We start from the raw sequence: 14,966 nt of genomic DNA, 5'->3' as shown, positions 1-14,966 counted from the left end.
CGGAAGAAAGCCGTGTTGATTTATATCAATTTTGCTTTTGATGTGGAAATAGAGCTTGTTTTTCACAAATTTTTCGAGCAATTTACCCATTATTGACAAAATTGATATAGGCCTATAATTTGCTATATTACTTGGATCCCCGTTTTTATGTATCGGAGTAACGAAAGCTTCTTTCCACTTTGAAGGAAATTTTCCGCTACTTAAAGATATGTTATAAAGTAGATAAAGAGGATAAGCAAGTTGCTCTGAACAATTTTTGAACAATAACAATAATTGTATACTTTTTAGCACTAAGTATACCCAAATCCAGCAATCTAATCCTCTCGCTTTAAAGGTTGTCTGGAAGAGATTGCTGCTTAGTAATAAGGCCGCCTTTGTGTGCTTTCTTCTTATTTTTTTATGCATATATTTTAAACTTTGTATATGTAATTTGATCGTGCAGAATGAAACGTATATTTTCATTTTCATTTCATTTAATTTCAATGTCAGATAAATAATATATTATTCAAAGCTATCTGTATGTATTTTTTCTTCGAGTTGATATATAATAAGCCAGATGTCATTCGAGAACCAGCAGTTGCGCGATTATGCGACAAAAGCGCGATTTCGGACATGCTGGAGCTTCCGTCAGTTCCGGTGTCGGGCGGGCTGCTAGGGCGGGCGGCGTAGGCGGTGGTAATTTTGCACCTTTCCCGAATATTTAGAGTAATGCGGGGCAATTTAAAACGAATTACGGAAACGTCGTTTAAGACTGAGGGAATATTAATTTTGATAAAATTGAAAAAAAGTATTTTCAGCTTTGTTTACCGTTACACCTGGCCGCGGCCCGCCCTTTACGAGCCCATTATATAATGTACTACAATAATTATATAATAAATCAATTTTGTGAAGTGGGAGAGCCATGCTTCAGCACGAATGGGCCGGCTCGACCGGAGAAATACCACGTTCTCACAGAAAACCGGCGTGAAACAGGGCTTGCGCTGTGTTTCGCCGAGTGAGTGAGTTTACCGGAGGCCCTATCCCCTACCCTATTCCCTTCCTTACCGTCCCCTATTCCCTTCCCATCCCTAGCCTCCCCTATTAGCCTATTCCCTCTTAAAAGGCCGGCAACGCATCTGCACGCACGGCACGCACATACTTATTGAGTCACTTCAATAAAATAATACGGGCGAAATACCTACTTTATAATATGGCAAAGAAACGTTTGCCAGGACAGCTAGTATTTTTTTATGAAATAAGGGGGCAAACGAGCAAACGAGACACCTGATGGAAAGCAATTCCGTCGCCTCGCCTCGCAATGGACACTCGCAGCATCAGAAGAGCTGCAGGTGCGTTGCCGGCCTTTTAAGAGGGAATAGGGTAATAGGGGAGGGTAGGGAAGGTAATAGGGTAGGGGATTGGGCCTCCGGTAAACTCACTCACTCGTCGAAACACAGCGCAAGCCCTGTTTCACGCCGGTTTTCTGTGAGAACGTGGTATTTCTCCGGTCGAGCCGGCCCATTCGTGCCGAAGCCTGGCTCTCCCACGTATATTGTACGTATATTGTTTCCCTCCTTCCAGTATTTCTCAGACCAGTGTTTTTACTACACTTTAGCAAACGGCAATCGCTTAGCATGCGTTGTCTGGGTAAACTGGGTTTTCGAAGGAGGGCAACAACTGAAATTCAATTTCTTCAGTTTCGCCTTAACATTCTGTTAGATAAAGCTACGCCAGCATCATCTAACAAAATGTTTATGAGTTTTTTTTCGGTTCTCAACAGTAAAAGTCCTTGTTTCCTCTTCTATTCAAGCAGTCGAAAGACGTTTTTCTGCCATATTTATCAACACAAATTGTGACATTTTTTTTAAGTCCATCACTTTTTTATATTTCAAAGTTGGGAAACGCTTGCTAATTTCGCAATTTCTCTCTAGGAATGATTGGTATGACTCTTAGGTGTCTAAATTTTAGATGTTTTTCTTACTGGAATGTTTGAATTCTTTCCTATTCATTCCCGTATCTAAATATTTCATTATTTTAGCTTAAAATTATATTATTACAGAAAATAACCCTGAAACAATTGAAAAATATGTTAATATCTATTATTTATAAATTATAATAAAACAGATAAGTCGTAGGCATTGGTTTTAGTAACAGTTTTTACGCCAAATACATTTTTAGCACCTTTGTCTAACTCCCTAATGCACACACTAAACACAGGAAAATATGGCTAAAGTGACTGTCGTGCTAAATGGTGTTACTATTTAAAAATATTATTAAATATAAATGTTACTAACTCACAAAATATAAAAAACAACCTAAAGTAACAAAAAATAAATAAAAATAGTAAAACAAACAACTCTAAATGGCTAAACAATCAATACGTACTACGAGTATGTCAATCTCACACCGAGTATAATAATTTGGCCACCCACTGTATATAAAAAGATAAGTATTGTAGAAATTGGAATAGCTATATTTACTGTATAGTGTCAACACAATATCCTTATTACGAGTAGATAATTTTGTTTGTCGTTCGAAATGATTGTGGATGTTTGCAGTCAGAATGTTTATAGTGCGGTAATACGAGTATACTAATTTATCGCATTGAATAATATGATTGAATGTCAATTTTAATTAATTTTAAATACTTATTTAGACATAGTTGCTTGAGCATTTAAAATTCAGTTGCTGTTTAGCGGCCAAGTTTTCAATAACTCTTGATGTTTTTTTTAAATAACGCACTTGGTATTATAACTAAGGCGCCTACCACACGTGCATGCTTGACCACAGTTTTGCTTGCGCATGCCGGCTTGTACACTGATCATAATTGTGCATGTAGTTGGTAAAACGGTAGTATGCGCAAGTCCCAAAGCTTGTCTTCACGGTTTTAAAACTTGCTTGAAATTCTGGCATGTGTAAGCCTTCGTGTAAAAATTGTCAATCGTGTGATTCAGTGTTCAAGCCGCTCTTTGTCAGTCAAGTGGTGTTAAAATGCACGCACGTTGCTATAAAATGGCGGGTTAACGTACATAATACATATAATCGTCAATTCGCAATTGAATTTATTGAATTATAAAAATCTCTGCATGCTCTTTGAAAGATCTGAAACTGGAAAAATAAACACTGTTTATGCACCGACGATCTCGACAAGAATGTGGCTTGTGCATGCAAGGGTAACTGTGCCGTGTGGTAGATAATGACAGTCTTCCGTCTTTTCATGCGAGAAGCATGCGCCAGAAAAACTGTGGTCAAACATGCACGTGTGGTAGGAGCCTTATGCTTAGATATCTGAAAGCGGGATGACAGTTAAAAACATTTTATTACTGTACCTAATGGAATCCATTCCAGTGCGATTTTTCTGTTAGACCCTTACTTTAATACAAAAGGTCTAGAATCGCCCGCAACTTCTTTGCGCCGTAATTCGTGTAACGCACGATAGCCGTGTTGAATGTTTCCGGAATATTAAATATCGTTTGGCCTTTCCTGGAACTCAAAGCAAATCCCTGCCAAATTTTAAAAAATTGTAATTGGAACGTGGATTTCATAGATAAAGATAGCACACGACTTTTGATGTATTTAACTAGGATATGTAACACCACTATAACACAGTCACTCGTGAAAGTCACACAAGTTTAAAGGCTGTATACGGGTGCGTGAGCTCCGGCGTCGCCAGCGCAGCAGACTGCTGAGTCACAGCCCCGCAATAGCCGGTATTCAGTGGCGTAATTTGACCGGCATTCAGCCTCAAACGGAACTCCCGCCCAAATGGATCCAGTGTGTGAACCATTAATTTTGTACCGACGTGCCCCGGGCCCCGGCCGCGACCCTCGGCCGGCCGCGGAATGAATTACACCGTGACTCGAGCAAAACTTTTATTTAAACAACACGTTCACCCCGTCATCGCGGTGAGATGAGTTAAAAATATCGCTCGACGCTCCCCTTAACATTACTACTAAATCATACTAAATTTAAAAGCTTCTGGCAGTTGAAAATGACTCGATACGACGTTCTGTTTCACCGCGCCGCGACGTCGCCCCAGGTGGCGGCGAGCAGGTCGGCGGCGCGCTCGGCAATAGCGACGACGGCGGCGGTGGGGTCGGCGGACAGCGGGCGCGGCAGCACGCCGACGTCCGCAACGCGCAACCCTCCCACCCCGCGCACGCGCAGCTCGGGGTCCACCACCGCCTCGGCGTCGCCCACCGGCCCCATGCGGCACGGGCCCACCTGCCGCCGCATCGACACTACCAGCGTGCGGATCGCGCACTCCCAGTACGCGTCCGAGCCCGGCGCGAGCGCGGCGCACTGCGGCAGCGGCGGGAGGTGCAGCCGCGCGCCGTACTTGCGGAACGGCGCCGCCTCGCCCAGCGAGACGACCCGCCGCACCGCCTCCCGCAGCGTTGCCAGGTCCCGCGGGTCCGTCAGCAGGTTGCCGTGCAGCTTCGGCGCCGAGAACGGGTTCGCGTCGCGCAGCTCGAGGTAGCCGCGCGATCGCGGGTGTAGCAGCACGGGGATCGCCTGCCACGTGTCCGCGCCGCTCAGCGACCCGAACGCGGGGTAGTACGTCTTGTCCGCAATGCGCCAGCTCCGCCGCATCGCGTTGCCCGAGTCCGAGGCGAGCGACCCGCCCAGGCTGATCAGCTCCACGTCCGGGACCGACTCCGGTTCCTCCGACGTTGTCTTGACGTACCCGAGGGCCTCGACCAGGCCGGGCGTCGCGAGCAGGCCGTCACCGAACTGCAGCCACTGGACAAGGTTGGGAAGCGTGGCCACCTTGGGCTCTAGCAGGCTCGCGTTGGTGCTGTCGAGGCGGAACACGACGCCGGGGAAGGCGACGTGGTCGTACAGCGTGCGGCCGACCGGCACGTCGGCGACCACGGGGATGCCGAGTTTGGCGAGGTCCGCGGCCGGCCCGATGCCGGACAGCAGCAGCAGCTGCGCGGAGCCGACGGGGCCGGCGGTCAGCACGGCCTCGCGCCGGAACCGCGCGGTGTGCTTGACGTTGTTCCTCACGTACTCGACGGCGTAGGCGCGGCCGGTGGTGGGCTCGACGAGCACCCTGGTGGCGCGGGCCTCGGTGAGGATGTGCAGGTTGCGGCGCCGCTTGTTGGGGTGCAGGAAGGCCTTGGCGGTGCTGAGGCGGTGGCCGCGGCGGCTGATGGTCTGCACGTAGCCGAAGCCGAGCTGTTCGCCCGCGTTGTAGTCCACGGTGGGGCTGCCCTGCTCGCGACCCGCCGCCAGAAACGCCTCTACCAGACCCGTCCTACAATTTGGACACATTAAGAGTCCGGATGCCATCGAAATTCTCATACAAACTTTATACCAAGATCATTTCCCATATGAGAATATATTTTACCATATTTGAGTTATTATTCATCTTATGATAGTAATTACCTAGGTTCTTGTACAAAGATTCACTGCAAAATATTTACATACCGATTATGAACGATCGAATTTAGTATGTAAATATTGTAATCGTTTATATTTTTGGTATGTAAATATTTTGCAGTGAATTTCGATGGCACCCGGACTTTTAATGTTTATATGTAGTACTTTAAATTACCTATGACCATGGCCTCTGCCAGGAAAGGCTTCTCGACCATACGGTGTAAATATCATTTTGAATCTCTCGCCCCCTCGTATTTCCATAAAAAGAAGGGATTATAACATTTTGACAGACGAATAGCAACAGTCCTGACTGACACAAGTGGGATCAAGCGGAATGTGTTTTTGGTAAACCCGGTACTAACTTGAAGGGTACATTTTCCACAGTCAGCTCGCCGTCGCGGCCGCGGTAGGTGGCGTTGCGGTACTTGCGCAGCTCCGACCGCTCCGACCGCATGAAGTACGGCAGCATCTCGCTGTACGACCTGAAATGTCAACAGCACGTTATCACCATATAATTTTACTTTCCTATATCTAATGCTAGACCACGCTAGTCGAAATGGTTTCCAGCCGCCATGCGTTGCAATGTCAAAAGCCATGAGTTGCAAAGATTTAAAGAATAAAATTCATCGACGTTATGCGCTTTGACTATTAAGAGTAAAATTACAGCGACTTACTAATAATATTTGACCATACTAATCCCCGTTCTTTGAAGTTTTTTTCATAGAAGTTTATCCTTTCAGCGTAGAATAGAATCGAATAGAAAATACTTTATTTGTACAACTTAAAACTAAACTTAAACTTAAAAAACACAATAAAGGAGAAATATGTACAAATAGGCGGTCTTACTGCTAACAGCAGTTACTGCCAGACAACCTTTAGTAGTAGTCGATGGGTTAAAGTTTTGACATTAGACATTCAAAAACGCTAATGAATAGATGACAAAAACTGTAGTAATCAGGCATAAAACTAACAACACACTCACCATCCGTAGTTGCCATCCTGGGCAAGCCGGTCCCAGTCCTGCGGGCGACCGCGCGCGTAGATCATGCCGTTCACGACGGAGTGTCCGCCCAGCGCGCGCCCTCGACCCGCGAAGCACCGCTGACCCTCGCTGCCTGCAACATTATCACCACATTCAAACCATTGCGCGCTGCCTTCAACACTCCACTAAACTAGGACTGAGCGTGATTTGAATTATCCACTCTAGCAGGAGGAAGCGTTGGTTACTATTTCAAAGTCAAGTAGAGAATAAACATATTGTCATACAATAATTTAACAATTAAACATGATAATATATATTTTTTCTCGCATCAGCATATTTCATATTTATTGCCAAAACCATTTTTTTTTTCTTTATACACTTCTACGGTCCCTTACTATTAATAATAATTATTAGTAAGCGGTAATCTGTGCTTCTTGTAGCTAAACATACCTACTTATAAATAAAAAGGCGTCACAGTTCAAAGTAGTGCTATGTTCCACATACGCATGGCTCCAAAATGTGCAATTCATCGTTCAGGGTCACCAGCGCACGTTGAACTAGAGAGCCGGCAGCCGGCAGCAGGCAGTAGGTCGGGTCAATTAGGACCCGCCGGCGAACACAGCGAGGGACTGACACAAATCAAGCAGACGGTATCGTATGCAGAGTTTGATGCAGTCTCAGTACTCATGTAAGGCAACGCTTTATGTGTGTATGTGTGTAGGCAATATCTTTAAAATGATTAACATACGAATTGTTTATATTTCCTGCTTTTTTAAGTTTTTTACATTAGTTTATACTTTATATATTAATACTTTATATAAAAATATAATGCTCCATGATGTTGTCATTATAAGATGAATGCGAATTACACATAGAATGCGAACAGTACACTATCAACTAAAGATATAAAGTTATAATCTATACGTTTTGTAAAAAGTGTAAGCCCTGACCTTTCGGGTCTGTTACTGTATTATGTCCAGAATTACGGCACTGGATGCATCTTCATTTGATTATCTGTCCTCCAAAAACAACTTAAACATCATACAAAACGAGACCTTAATAACCGAATTCACACCAAAAATATGGTTCATACATCGGATATATTATTTGTAAAACTAAAATTTAAATTGTTTATCAAAAATACTAACTTGCACTCTAAATTGGACAATCTTACAACGGAATTTCTAAAAACAATATCGAAAGGTGCACCACAATAAAATCAATTTCTATTATCAAAACAAGTCTACAAATTGACAAATCGTGCAACTTTATGATGAGATATGGTGAAAGATTTTATCAATCCAAAACTATATAATTCAAGGTTTCTTGATAAAAATTGAGAAAAATTATCAAAATTTACTACTGTATTGTAATTGTATGGGTTAATAAATTTATTAATGATTCTTAAATAATTAATAGCAATGTTCGCCCAATACGACTTGATTGGGTTAGGTTAGATCGTGGTTATTTTTTGTGAACCACTCGGAAGTTGGAGCCCCGCGTAGCGGGGCTCCGTCGACTCACTCCGATTCGCTCTTTGCCGATTGTTTATTATTATTGTTTATAAACTGAGTTACCATTCACTGTGCCAAAGTTTAGTCCATGTTAAATTAGCACTTGATGATTTTTATGTGTTCTTAATTATTATATGAACATAACAGATTAAATTGGGTTTTATTTAGAATAAAATATGATGTTCCTAAAAGTAATTTAGGTGATGGTTGTAGTATGTTTGTTGAACTAAGGAATTATTAGATATACTATTTTAATAATAGTTATTTGTTCAGTAAAACAGTTATGCAAATAACTTTAAATACTATGCTGAATTCGCATTATTTAGGGTGCAAAATTAGTGTGCAAGTCAGTATTTTTGGTGAAACTTTCAAATATTTTGATCGAAAAAAGGATTCCCTTTATAATATACAGATATTGATTTAAATACATGCCTTTAAAAAATCGGACAATATCCTATCTCTAACATTTTATGGGTACAACAAATACTCCGAGCGAAGCTCGGTCTCCCAGATATTTAAATAAGATGTGTCATTTGCGAGGGTAAATAATTGTATTTCTATATTGATTCTTTACGACAATAGTTACGTATAAAATGTAAAATCACTTTATTAGCAACAAATAGTTTACCGAGCAGTATTGACCGAGCTGAACAAATTGATGTCGGAGCTGCGACACAACGTTTAAGGGCTCACAACAGCTCGCATTCTAATGAATCTTTTTGATGCAACGAGGGGCATTTTTAATGAGCCATTAAAACCGTTTTTACTATACAAGAAGATACACATTGAATTGACAGACTTGCCCGACCTTCCTGTTCCAAATTTGATTGACTTTAAAGGTTCGCACACTTTGTCGGCGCGTGCCGGGGCGAGTCGGGGCACAGCGCAGCGCAAAATGCGCTATAGCACACTATTGCCGGGTCGAGTCGCATCGCATTGACGGATTTTAACGCTCACTGTGCCGGGGCGTGCCGGGGCGGGTCAGCGCGCAACGCATTGACGGATTTTGAGCTGAGGCTTGCCGGGCCGCATCGCATCACATCCGTGCGCCGCTTGCTATAGCACACTGTTGCCGGGGCGCAGCGGGTCTTGCCGGGCCGCAGCGGGTCTTGTCGGGCCGTGTCGCATTGACGGAAATCCACCGAGCAAAAATCTGCGCCGATGCGCCCCGGCACAGTGTGCGATACGCGCATTCGCTTCCGTACAAATTGTATGGAGGCGGATTTTTGCGATGCGCCCCGGCACGGCCCGTCTCAATGTGCTCACTCCTTAAAAATGCATCGCAAGCCTTGCTATGTTGCGATATGAATTAGCCCTAATTAACTCACCGCCGCGTCCGCACTATACTACGTGTCCATATAAGGCAAATAGTAATTCACAGCTATTAAAATAATAGCTGAATCAGATCTAATAATTTTCGTAAATAACTACCACACCCGACGATTAAAATACTACGTGACGGTCACACTATTCAATCTTTTATTGTATTGTGAGCCTAGTTATAAAATATAAAAATTGAATTTTTACTGTACAACATATTGCCGTCATATTATTTTATGCGGCCGACTAATATAACGCTAGTTAATCGGTGGTCATACTCGTAATATTTTGTTGTATTTTATTGGACTTTACTTTATTTGTACTTTTAAACTTCGTTTTCCACTTTATTCTTTTTAACGTTGCTTACTCGCTGATAGTTTCATGTCATAAACAACAACCAGGCGTAGGCTGTATGACTGTAACTCATCAGCTCGCAGGCATTACGGAGTTATTTTAATTCCGCGGCTCTACCTCGAGTCTCGTACGGCTGACCGGTATCCGCCCCCCCGCCCCCAAGGACGACCGCTCTATCGCATTAATCACGCAACAATATCGTTTTATTTCCGATTTTTGACGACCTCTGTGGCTCAGTGGTGAGCGCGTTGGTAGCTCAAGCCGGGGGTCACGGGTTCGAATCCCGCCGACGGAACAAAAAGTTTTCAATGTTCCCGAGTCTGGATGTGTACCATTAAATATGTGTATGATATAATAAAAATCTTAAATATATGTATGGTATAAAAGTATTAAATATTATCTGGTACCTGTAACACAAGTCCTTTAGGTACTTAGCACGGGACCAGACTGACGTGGTGTGAAGCGTCCATAGATATTATTTCCATTTCACTTTTTATCACATTCATAAAATCGTCACTTTCCTTTTTTAAGGAGGTCGAGTCTTTCCTTTTTTAACTTTTGCTATTAGCAACTGATTTCGCGACTATAAATTAGTTATTTTTATGAGGCGTGACATTCGTAGCTAAATTATACTATTAAAGTATTACCTCAATTTAAAATTTTAATAAAATTATGGGGCTTAATATAGTCTACTCATATCTGGAGTGTCCAGTCCTATCGATGCGACAAAACAATGTGTGGCAGACTCTTTATATACAGAGGGCAACAGTACCTAAGGGCTTCCAACTCTTTCAACTTCATCAAAATTATTTGGGTAACAGGGAATCGCTGCACCGATTCAATACATGGTGGAGTGCAGCCAAAGTCTCAATCACGGTAATAGCGGACTGTCCGGCAGCGGGACGTCGGACGCGGGAAACCTGGCCGCGCGCCAAACACCCTGCTTGAATACGGTCGTTTAGTTCACTTTCACTGTTTGCGCTAATTTATTACAGTGTATTAAAACAGCTATTAATTATATTGAAATTATTGCTGTGTTACATTTTAAGTTCTGTTATTATTAATATTTTAACGTCTATTATACTATCGATGTGTAACAGACGTTGGATTTATGTCGGGCGAGAGTTTAGCGTCGTCTGTGTAATGCGGACATCGAGGTTTACAGTTAAATCCTCCGTACTCGTTAGAACTCATCCTTTCACTGACCAAGTTAAAGACTCTTCTTACTAAGTGAAAGATACTAACGATCGCATGCTGCTTTCTTGCTGAGCTGCGTTAGAAATCTGTGTGTGAGTAATCTTTTTGGTTGTACAATTAATAAACACCGCAGTGCGCTGGTGTTGTCCAGTGTAGGCCTGTGGATCTGTAGCTGCAGCACGGTGACTCACCGAGACAGACGCCGGGCTGGTGCTCCAGGGTGTAGGGCTGGACGAGGTCGGTGTCGTGGAGGTAGGGGGCGAGGTAGGGCACGTCGGACAGCAGCAGCTCCGGCCGGCCCGCCTCCAGCAGCAGCACCGCCGCCCGCCGCGACAGCCGCGCCGCCAGAGCCGCGCCCGCCGTGCCCCCGCCCACGACCACGTACTCGTACTCCTCCAGCGGCTCCGTCAGACCTGGACCAGCGAACGACATAACTTTGTCAGCTATGACTTTATAATGTGGAAAAGTTGGTGAAGTGTACGTGCTCTTGTAGATCGCGCCGCCGCGCCGTTAGACTGTTGTTAAGTTTTTTGCTGTTGTGCAGCTTCTTTTCACACTTCCCTTACAATATTTTAACATTACAGAAACCAATAAACTATCCGTTTACTTTAATTAGTGATAAAAATAATATGCTCGTGCCTCATTCACATAAATTATTATTATTTACCTTTAGGCAGCGGGTAGGAGTCTCTTAGGAAGTCGAAGGGGTCGTCGGCGCTCGGGCTGCCGGAGGGCGCGTTGTTCTGCGGCCCCTTGTGCAGCATGAAGTCCATGATCTGGCTGGGCGGGCCCCAGGAGATGTAGCGCGCCTTCTTGCCCCTGGCCCTGGCGGTGTCGGGGGAGGGCCACAGGACCCGCGCCTGCCGGAAATCCTCAACCTCGTTCCCTTCGATATCTATAACGTCGTCATCGTCGTGCGCCGCCGTCAACGCACACAGCAGCGTCAGTAGATACAATATCTTCATGATTGCTGGAACAAATGTAATCTTGAAGTATTAATTACTGGATAATTATGACTGTATATAAATTGCATTAAAACTAATATAAGTCCTATTCTTAAATTCAAATGAGGAAATTAGTGTTAACAATGAACAAGCTTTAAGGATACCAGCTAATGCTTTATTGTTTAAAGGCTCAATGCAAAATATTGCTATCAGCGATCGTCGGTCAATGTGAGCGGGGAGCGTGTGACCGCTGTAATGAGCCTGCGCCGGTGGTAGTTAGCGTACGAACTGCGTGTCGAATCGAGAATCGCTGCTGATACAATCTCTTCCCTGATTACAATGAAAATAAAGATAAACTAAGCTTCCTTAAGCAGCAATATTACTAACTTCACGGTTGTTTATTGATGTGCAGTTGACGCGTTACGGTATGGAAAGATCTATCGTTAATAGGCTTGATGACTATTTTTTTTTCTTATTGGTAATTGAACGACCCTTAAAAAATAGAAACATCGCTGAAAGAATGACTCTGATAGCTTAAAAATTCACCAAGATATGACAATTCAAACATCTTTTAAAATAGACCTGCCCGAAACGCTCCATACAAAGTGCTACGAAAAACTGACGTCACTCTTTCGTAGTTTGTACGCATCGGGAGAGAACTTTGTTTGATAGGTATATTAAATATTGCGTTTATGAAAGTGGTTTTATTACAAAAGTTGCTTTTAATTGTATAAGTTATCGAATGGTATACAAATATTAAGAAATATAATTGAAAAAAAATCGACTTGATTATCCAACTTTGAAGGCGCGTAACAAAAAAAATACAAATGCTATCGAGCTGAAATTTTGAGAACACTTATGTTTTACCGTGATTTCTTTATATTATTAACAAAATCTGCTAATCTTTGACCTTGTCATCATCCCTATTGCAGGTGGGTATGCGATTCGGACTCATACTCTCGCCTCTCGAGTCTCGTGAGATGTTTCGATTTAAAGATCTTTATTTCCCATTCAGACATTTTAGTCACTTAAGTATGAGAGAAATAAAATATCACAACATTTTTAAACTATCGACGGTGCGGGTAAATTTCAAACATTAAGAAGCGGACGTCTCTGCTATACATTGTGATGTTTATGATTAACGATATTGTGAAACCTCATCAGCTTAGAAAGTTATTTGTGTTCATTCTTGCAGATTATATAAAAAAAATGATTGACATATGAAAATAATAAAAGAGCAAAAATTTGTCTCAAGCTAAAGTCTATCAATAACCAAACATTATTCCCCCAATCACTCCCAGCGAAACATATTAACATGTAAAATTATGGCAAGATTTAATTACTGGCTTTAGGAATTGACCTAAAATGACCATTGACTCCAATCTCGTTCAATCACAATTATATCTTACCGAAAAGTCGGCGATCTCGCGAGAACGAGATTGCATTCTCTTGTTGCAGGATTTATAATATTATTACTAGCGCAGGTGTTGCCCGCGGTTTATTAGGGAAAAAGTAAGCCTATGCGGTAATCCAGGGTATCCGCTCCAGCCGCTCAGACGCGAAGAAGAAACAAACTTACAAACTCACAAACTTTTGCCTTTATAATATTAGTGTGATAGTCCTGATATATTATGTATTAGAATTTGCAACTGTTCAAGATATTTTAAATAAATGCTTCAAGAAGCTCGTATATTCGTATATTTTATCGTTTAATTATCCTAATTTCTATTAACTATTTAGTATCTGAACCGTGCTAATATTATGTCCTTTTCCAAGGTTGGAATCAATATATTTAGATACTATTCTTCATAATAATTTGGTCAGAATCGGTTAAACAGTTTAGGGATAAACATTTTGCCCTAAAATAGTAGTGTGAAAAAAATTCACAAACGGCGGAGTAATCGTTGAACATACAAAAATAAAAAATAAAATAAAAAATATCCCCAGCCGAACATATTATAACCTCCTCGTTTTTTGGAAGTCGGTTAATAACGCTAATTTATTAAACTTAATTCAAGGAATAAAACTATTGAGTTTTTTATCCCAGAAAACTTAAGTAATATTGATTACTTAAATTTTCTGGGATAAAATAGGTCGAATATTGTGTTCTGAAATATAAAAATAATTTAATTTTATGCAGATACTGGTATTATTTTATAGTAGCGGAGTTCAAATTAATCTTTTTTTGGAGGCTTTTAAGATTTCGTTAGAATCGAGGTATATCTAACGAAAGTAAAATTAAATATTTTTTATACGATACGCTCATCCGCGGCTCCCGTTTATGTCTTTTGTACCACACTACATATAATATAAATTTAGCAAATATATTTTTTACTATCGACTACGATATATTATGTGGGCCTAAAAATATTCCCAAGGGCTGTTTGTATTTTATAGTAATAGGTCGATAAAAAAAAATTAGGATTCCTATTTTTTAGTACATTGTAATTTGTAAACTGTAAGCTTATAGTACAATTGTTTGACTTACCAACATGAACTGTGCAGTAACTCTCGATGTAGGGTGCGGATAGCTCCTCCAGAAGCGATGGTGACGGGCGGCGTCAGCGGTGCGTGTCAGCGGAGTGACTACCGCCGGCTGGTGTCGTGGAGACTGGAGACGAGCCGACGCACCACAGTTATGTCAACTCGCGCCCGCCACCGCTGAGAAAGTTAAGGTCACGATCACCGGCACCATCATCATCATCAGGTGATGATCATAGTGTATAGGCTGTGTAACATGTTATAAATACTGCCAAAGTATCTTCAACGAATTGCACTTAAGAATATGGATAAACTCCTTTCTGATTAAAAAGGATAACCTGAATTCGTTTTTTTCCCTTTAGTTATTTTTTAATCAAAAGTAACTCTATATGTATAGAGCTCGACTCTATGTAGGATATTTAGCAACCTCTCATCTAACAACTTACACAATCGACACTTCACCAGGATCATCCTCGGCGTTTTACGCAGTACCTACTTCTGCTTTAAACAGAAACACCGAAATCTGATGAAGACTTAGAATGTTGTGATTTACTGTATAGTGTATACTCGTTGAAAGATTATTTATCTCTTTATGTAGCTCGAAGCACAGTCACGAGGTGACATACATTTCGACAGTAAATACAATAGTCAATAGAGGTGTTATAATTACGGCTAGTTATAGTGTGTATTGAACCCTAACGGCGCTCTCGAGTGCTGGCCGCGGCCGGCGGGTCACCGCCTGAACTACTTACTCGGTGACAGGCCGAGGTGAAAGGTCCTCCAATGACGAGCATATTCTAGTACAGCCTG

At 42.1% G+C, this 14,966-nt stretch overlaps 1 protein-coding gene across 1 annotated transcript; it reads right to left on the bottom strand.

Moving 5' to 3' along the window:
- Positions 1-3,837: 3,837 nt before the first annotated feature.
- On the bottom strand, positions 3,838-14,293 carry LOC121739724 (glucose dehydrogenase [FAD, quinone]-like). The gene is made up of 6 exons (XM_042132272.1): positions 14,164-14,293; positions 11,399-11,701; positions 10,923-11,144; positions 6,347-6,479; positions 5,727-5,846; positions 3,838-5,239 (listed from the first exon to the last, which is right to left on the bottom strand). The coding sequence occupies exons 2-6, from the start codon at positions 11,694-11,696 to the stop codon at positions 3,994-3,996; spliced, it is 2,019 nt and encodes a 672-aa protein (XP_041988206.1). The 5' UTR covers positions 11,697-11,701; positions 14,164-14,293; the 3' UTR covers positions 3,838-3,993.
- Positions 14,294-14,966: the final 673 nt, after the last annotated feature.

Source organism: Aricia agestis, chromosome 2, assembly GCF_905147365.1.
Source record: "Aricia agestis chromosome 2, ilAriAges1.1, whole genome shotgun sequence".
Classification (NCBI taxonomy): Eukaryota; Metazoa; Arthropoda; class Insecta; order Lepidoptera; family Lycaenidae; genus Aricia; species Aricia agestis.
The sequence above is the reverse complement of the archived record's forward strand: the minus strand, read 5'-3'. Positions and strand labels throughout refer to the sequence as shown.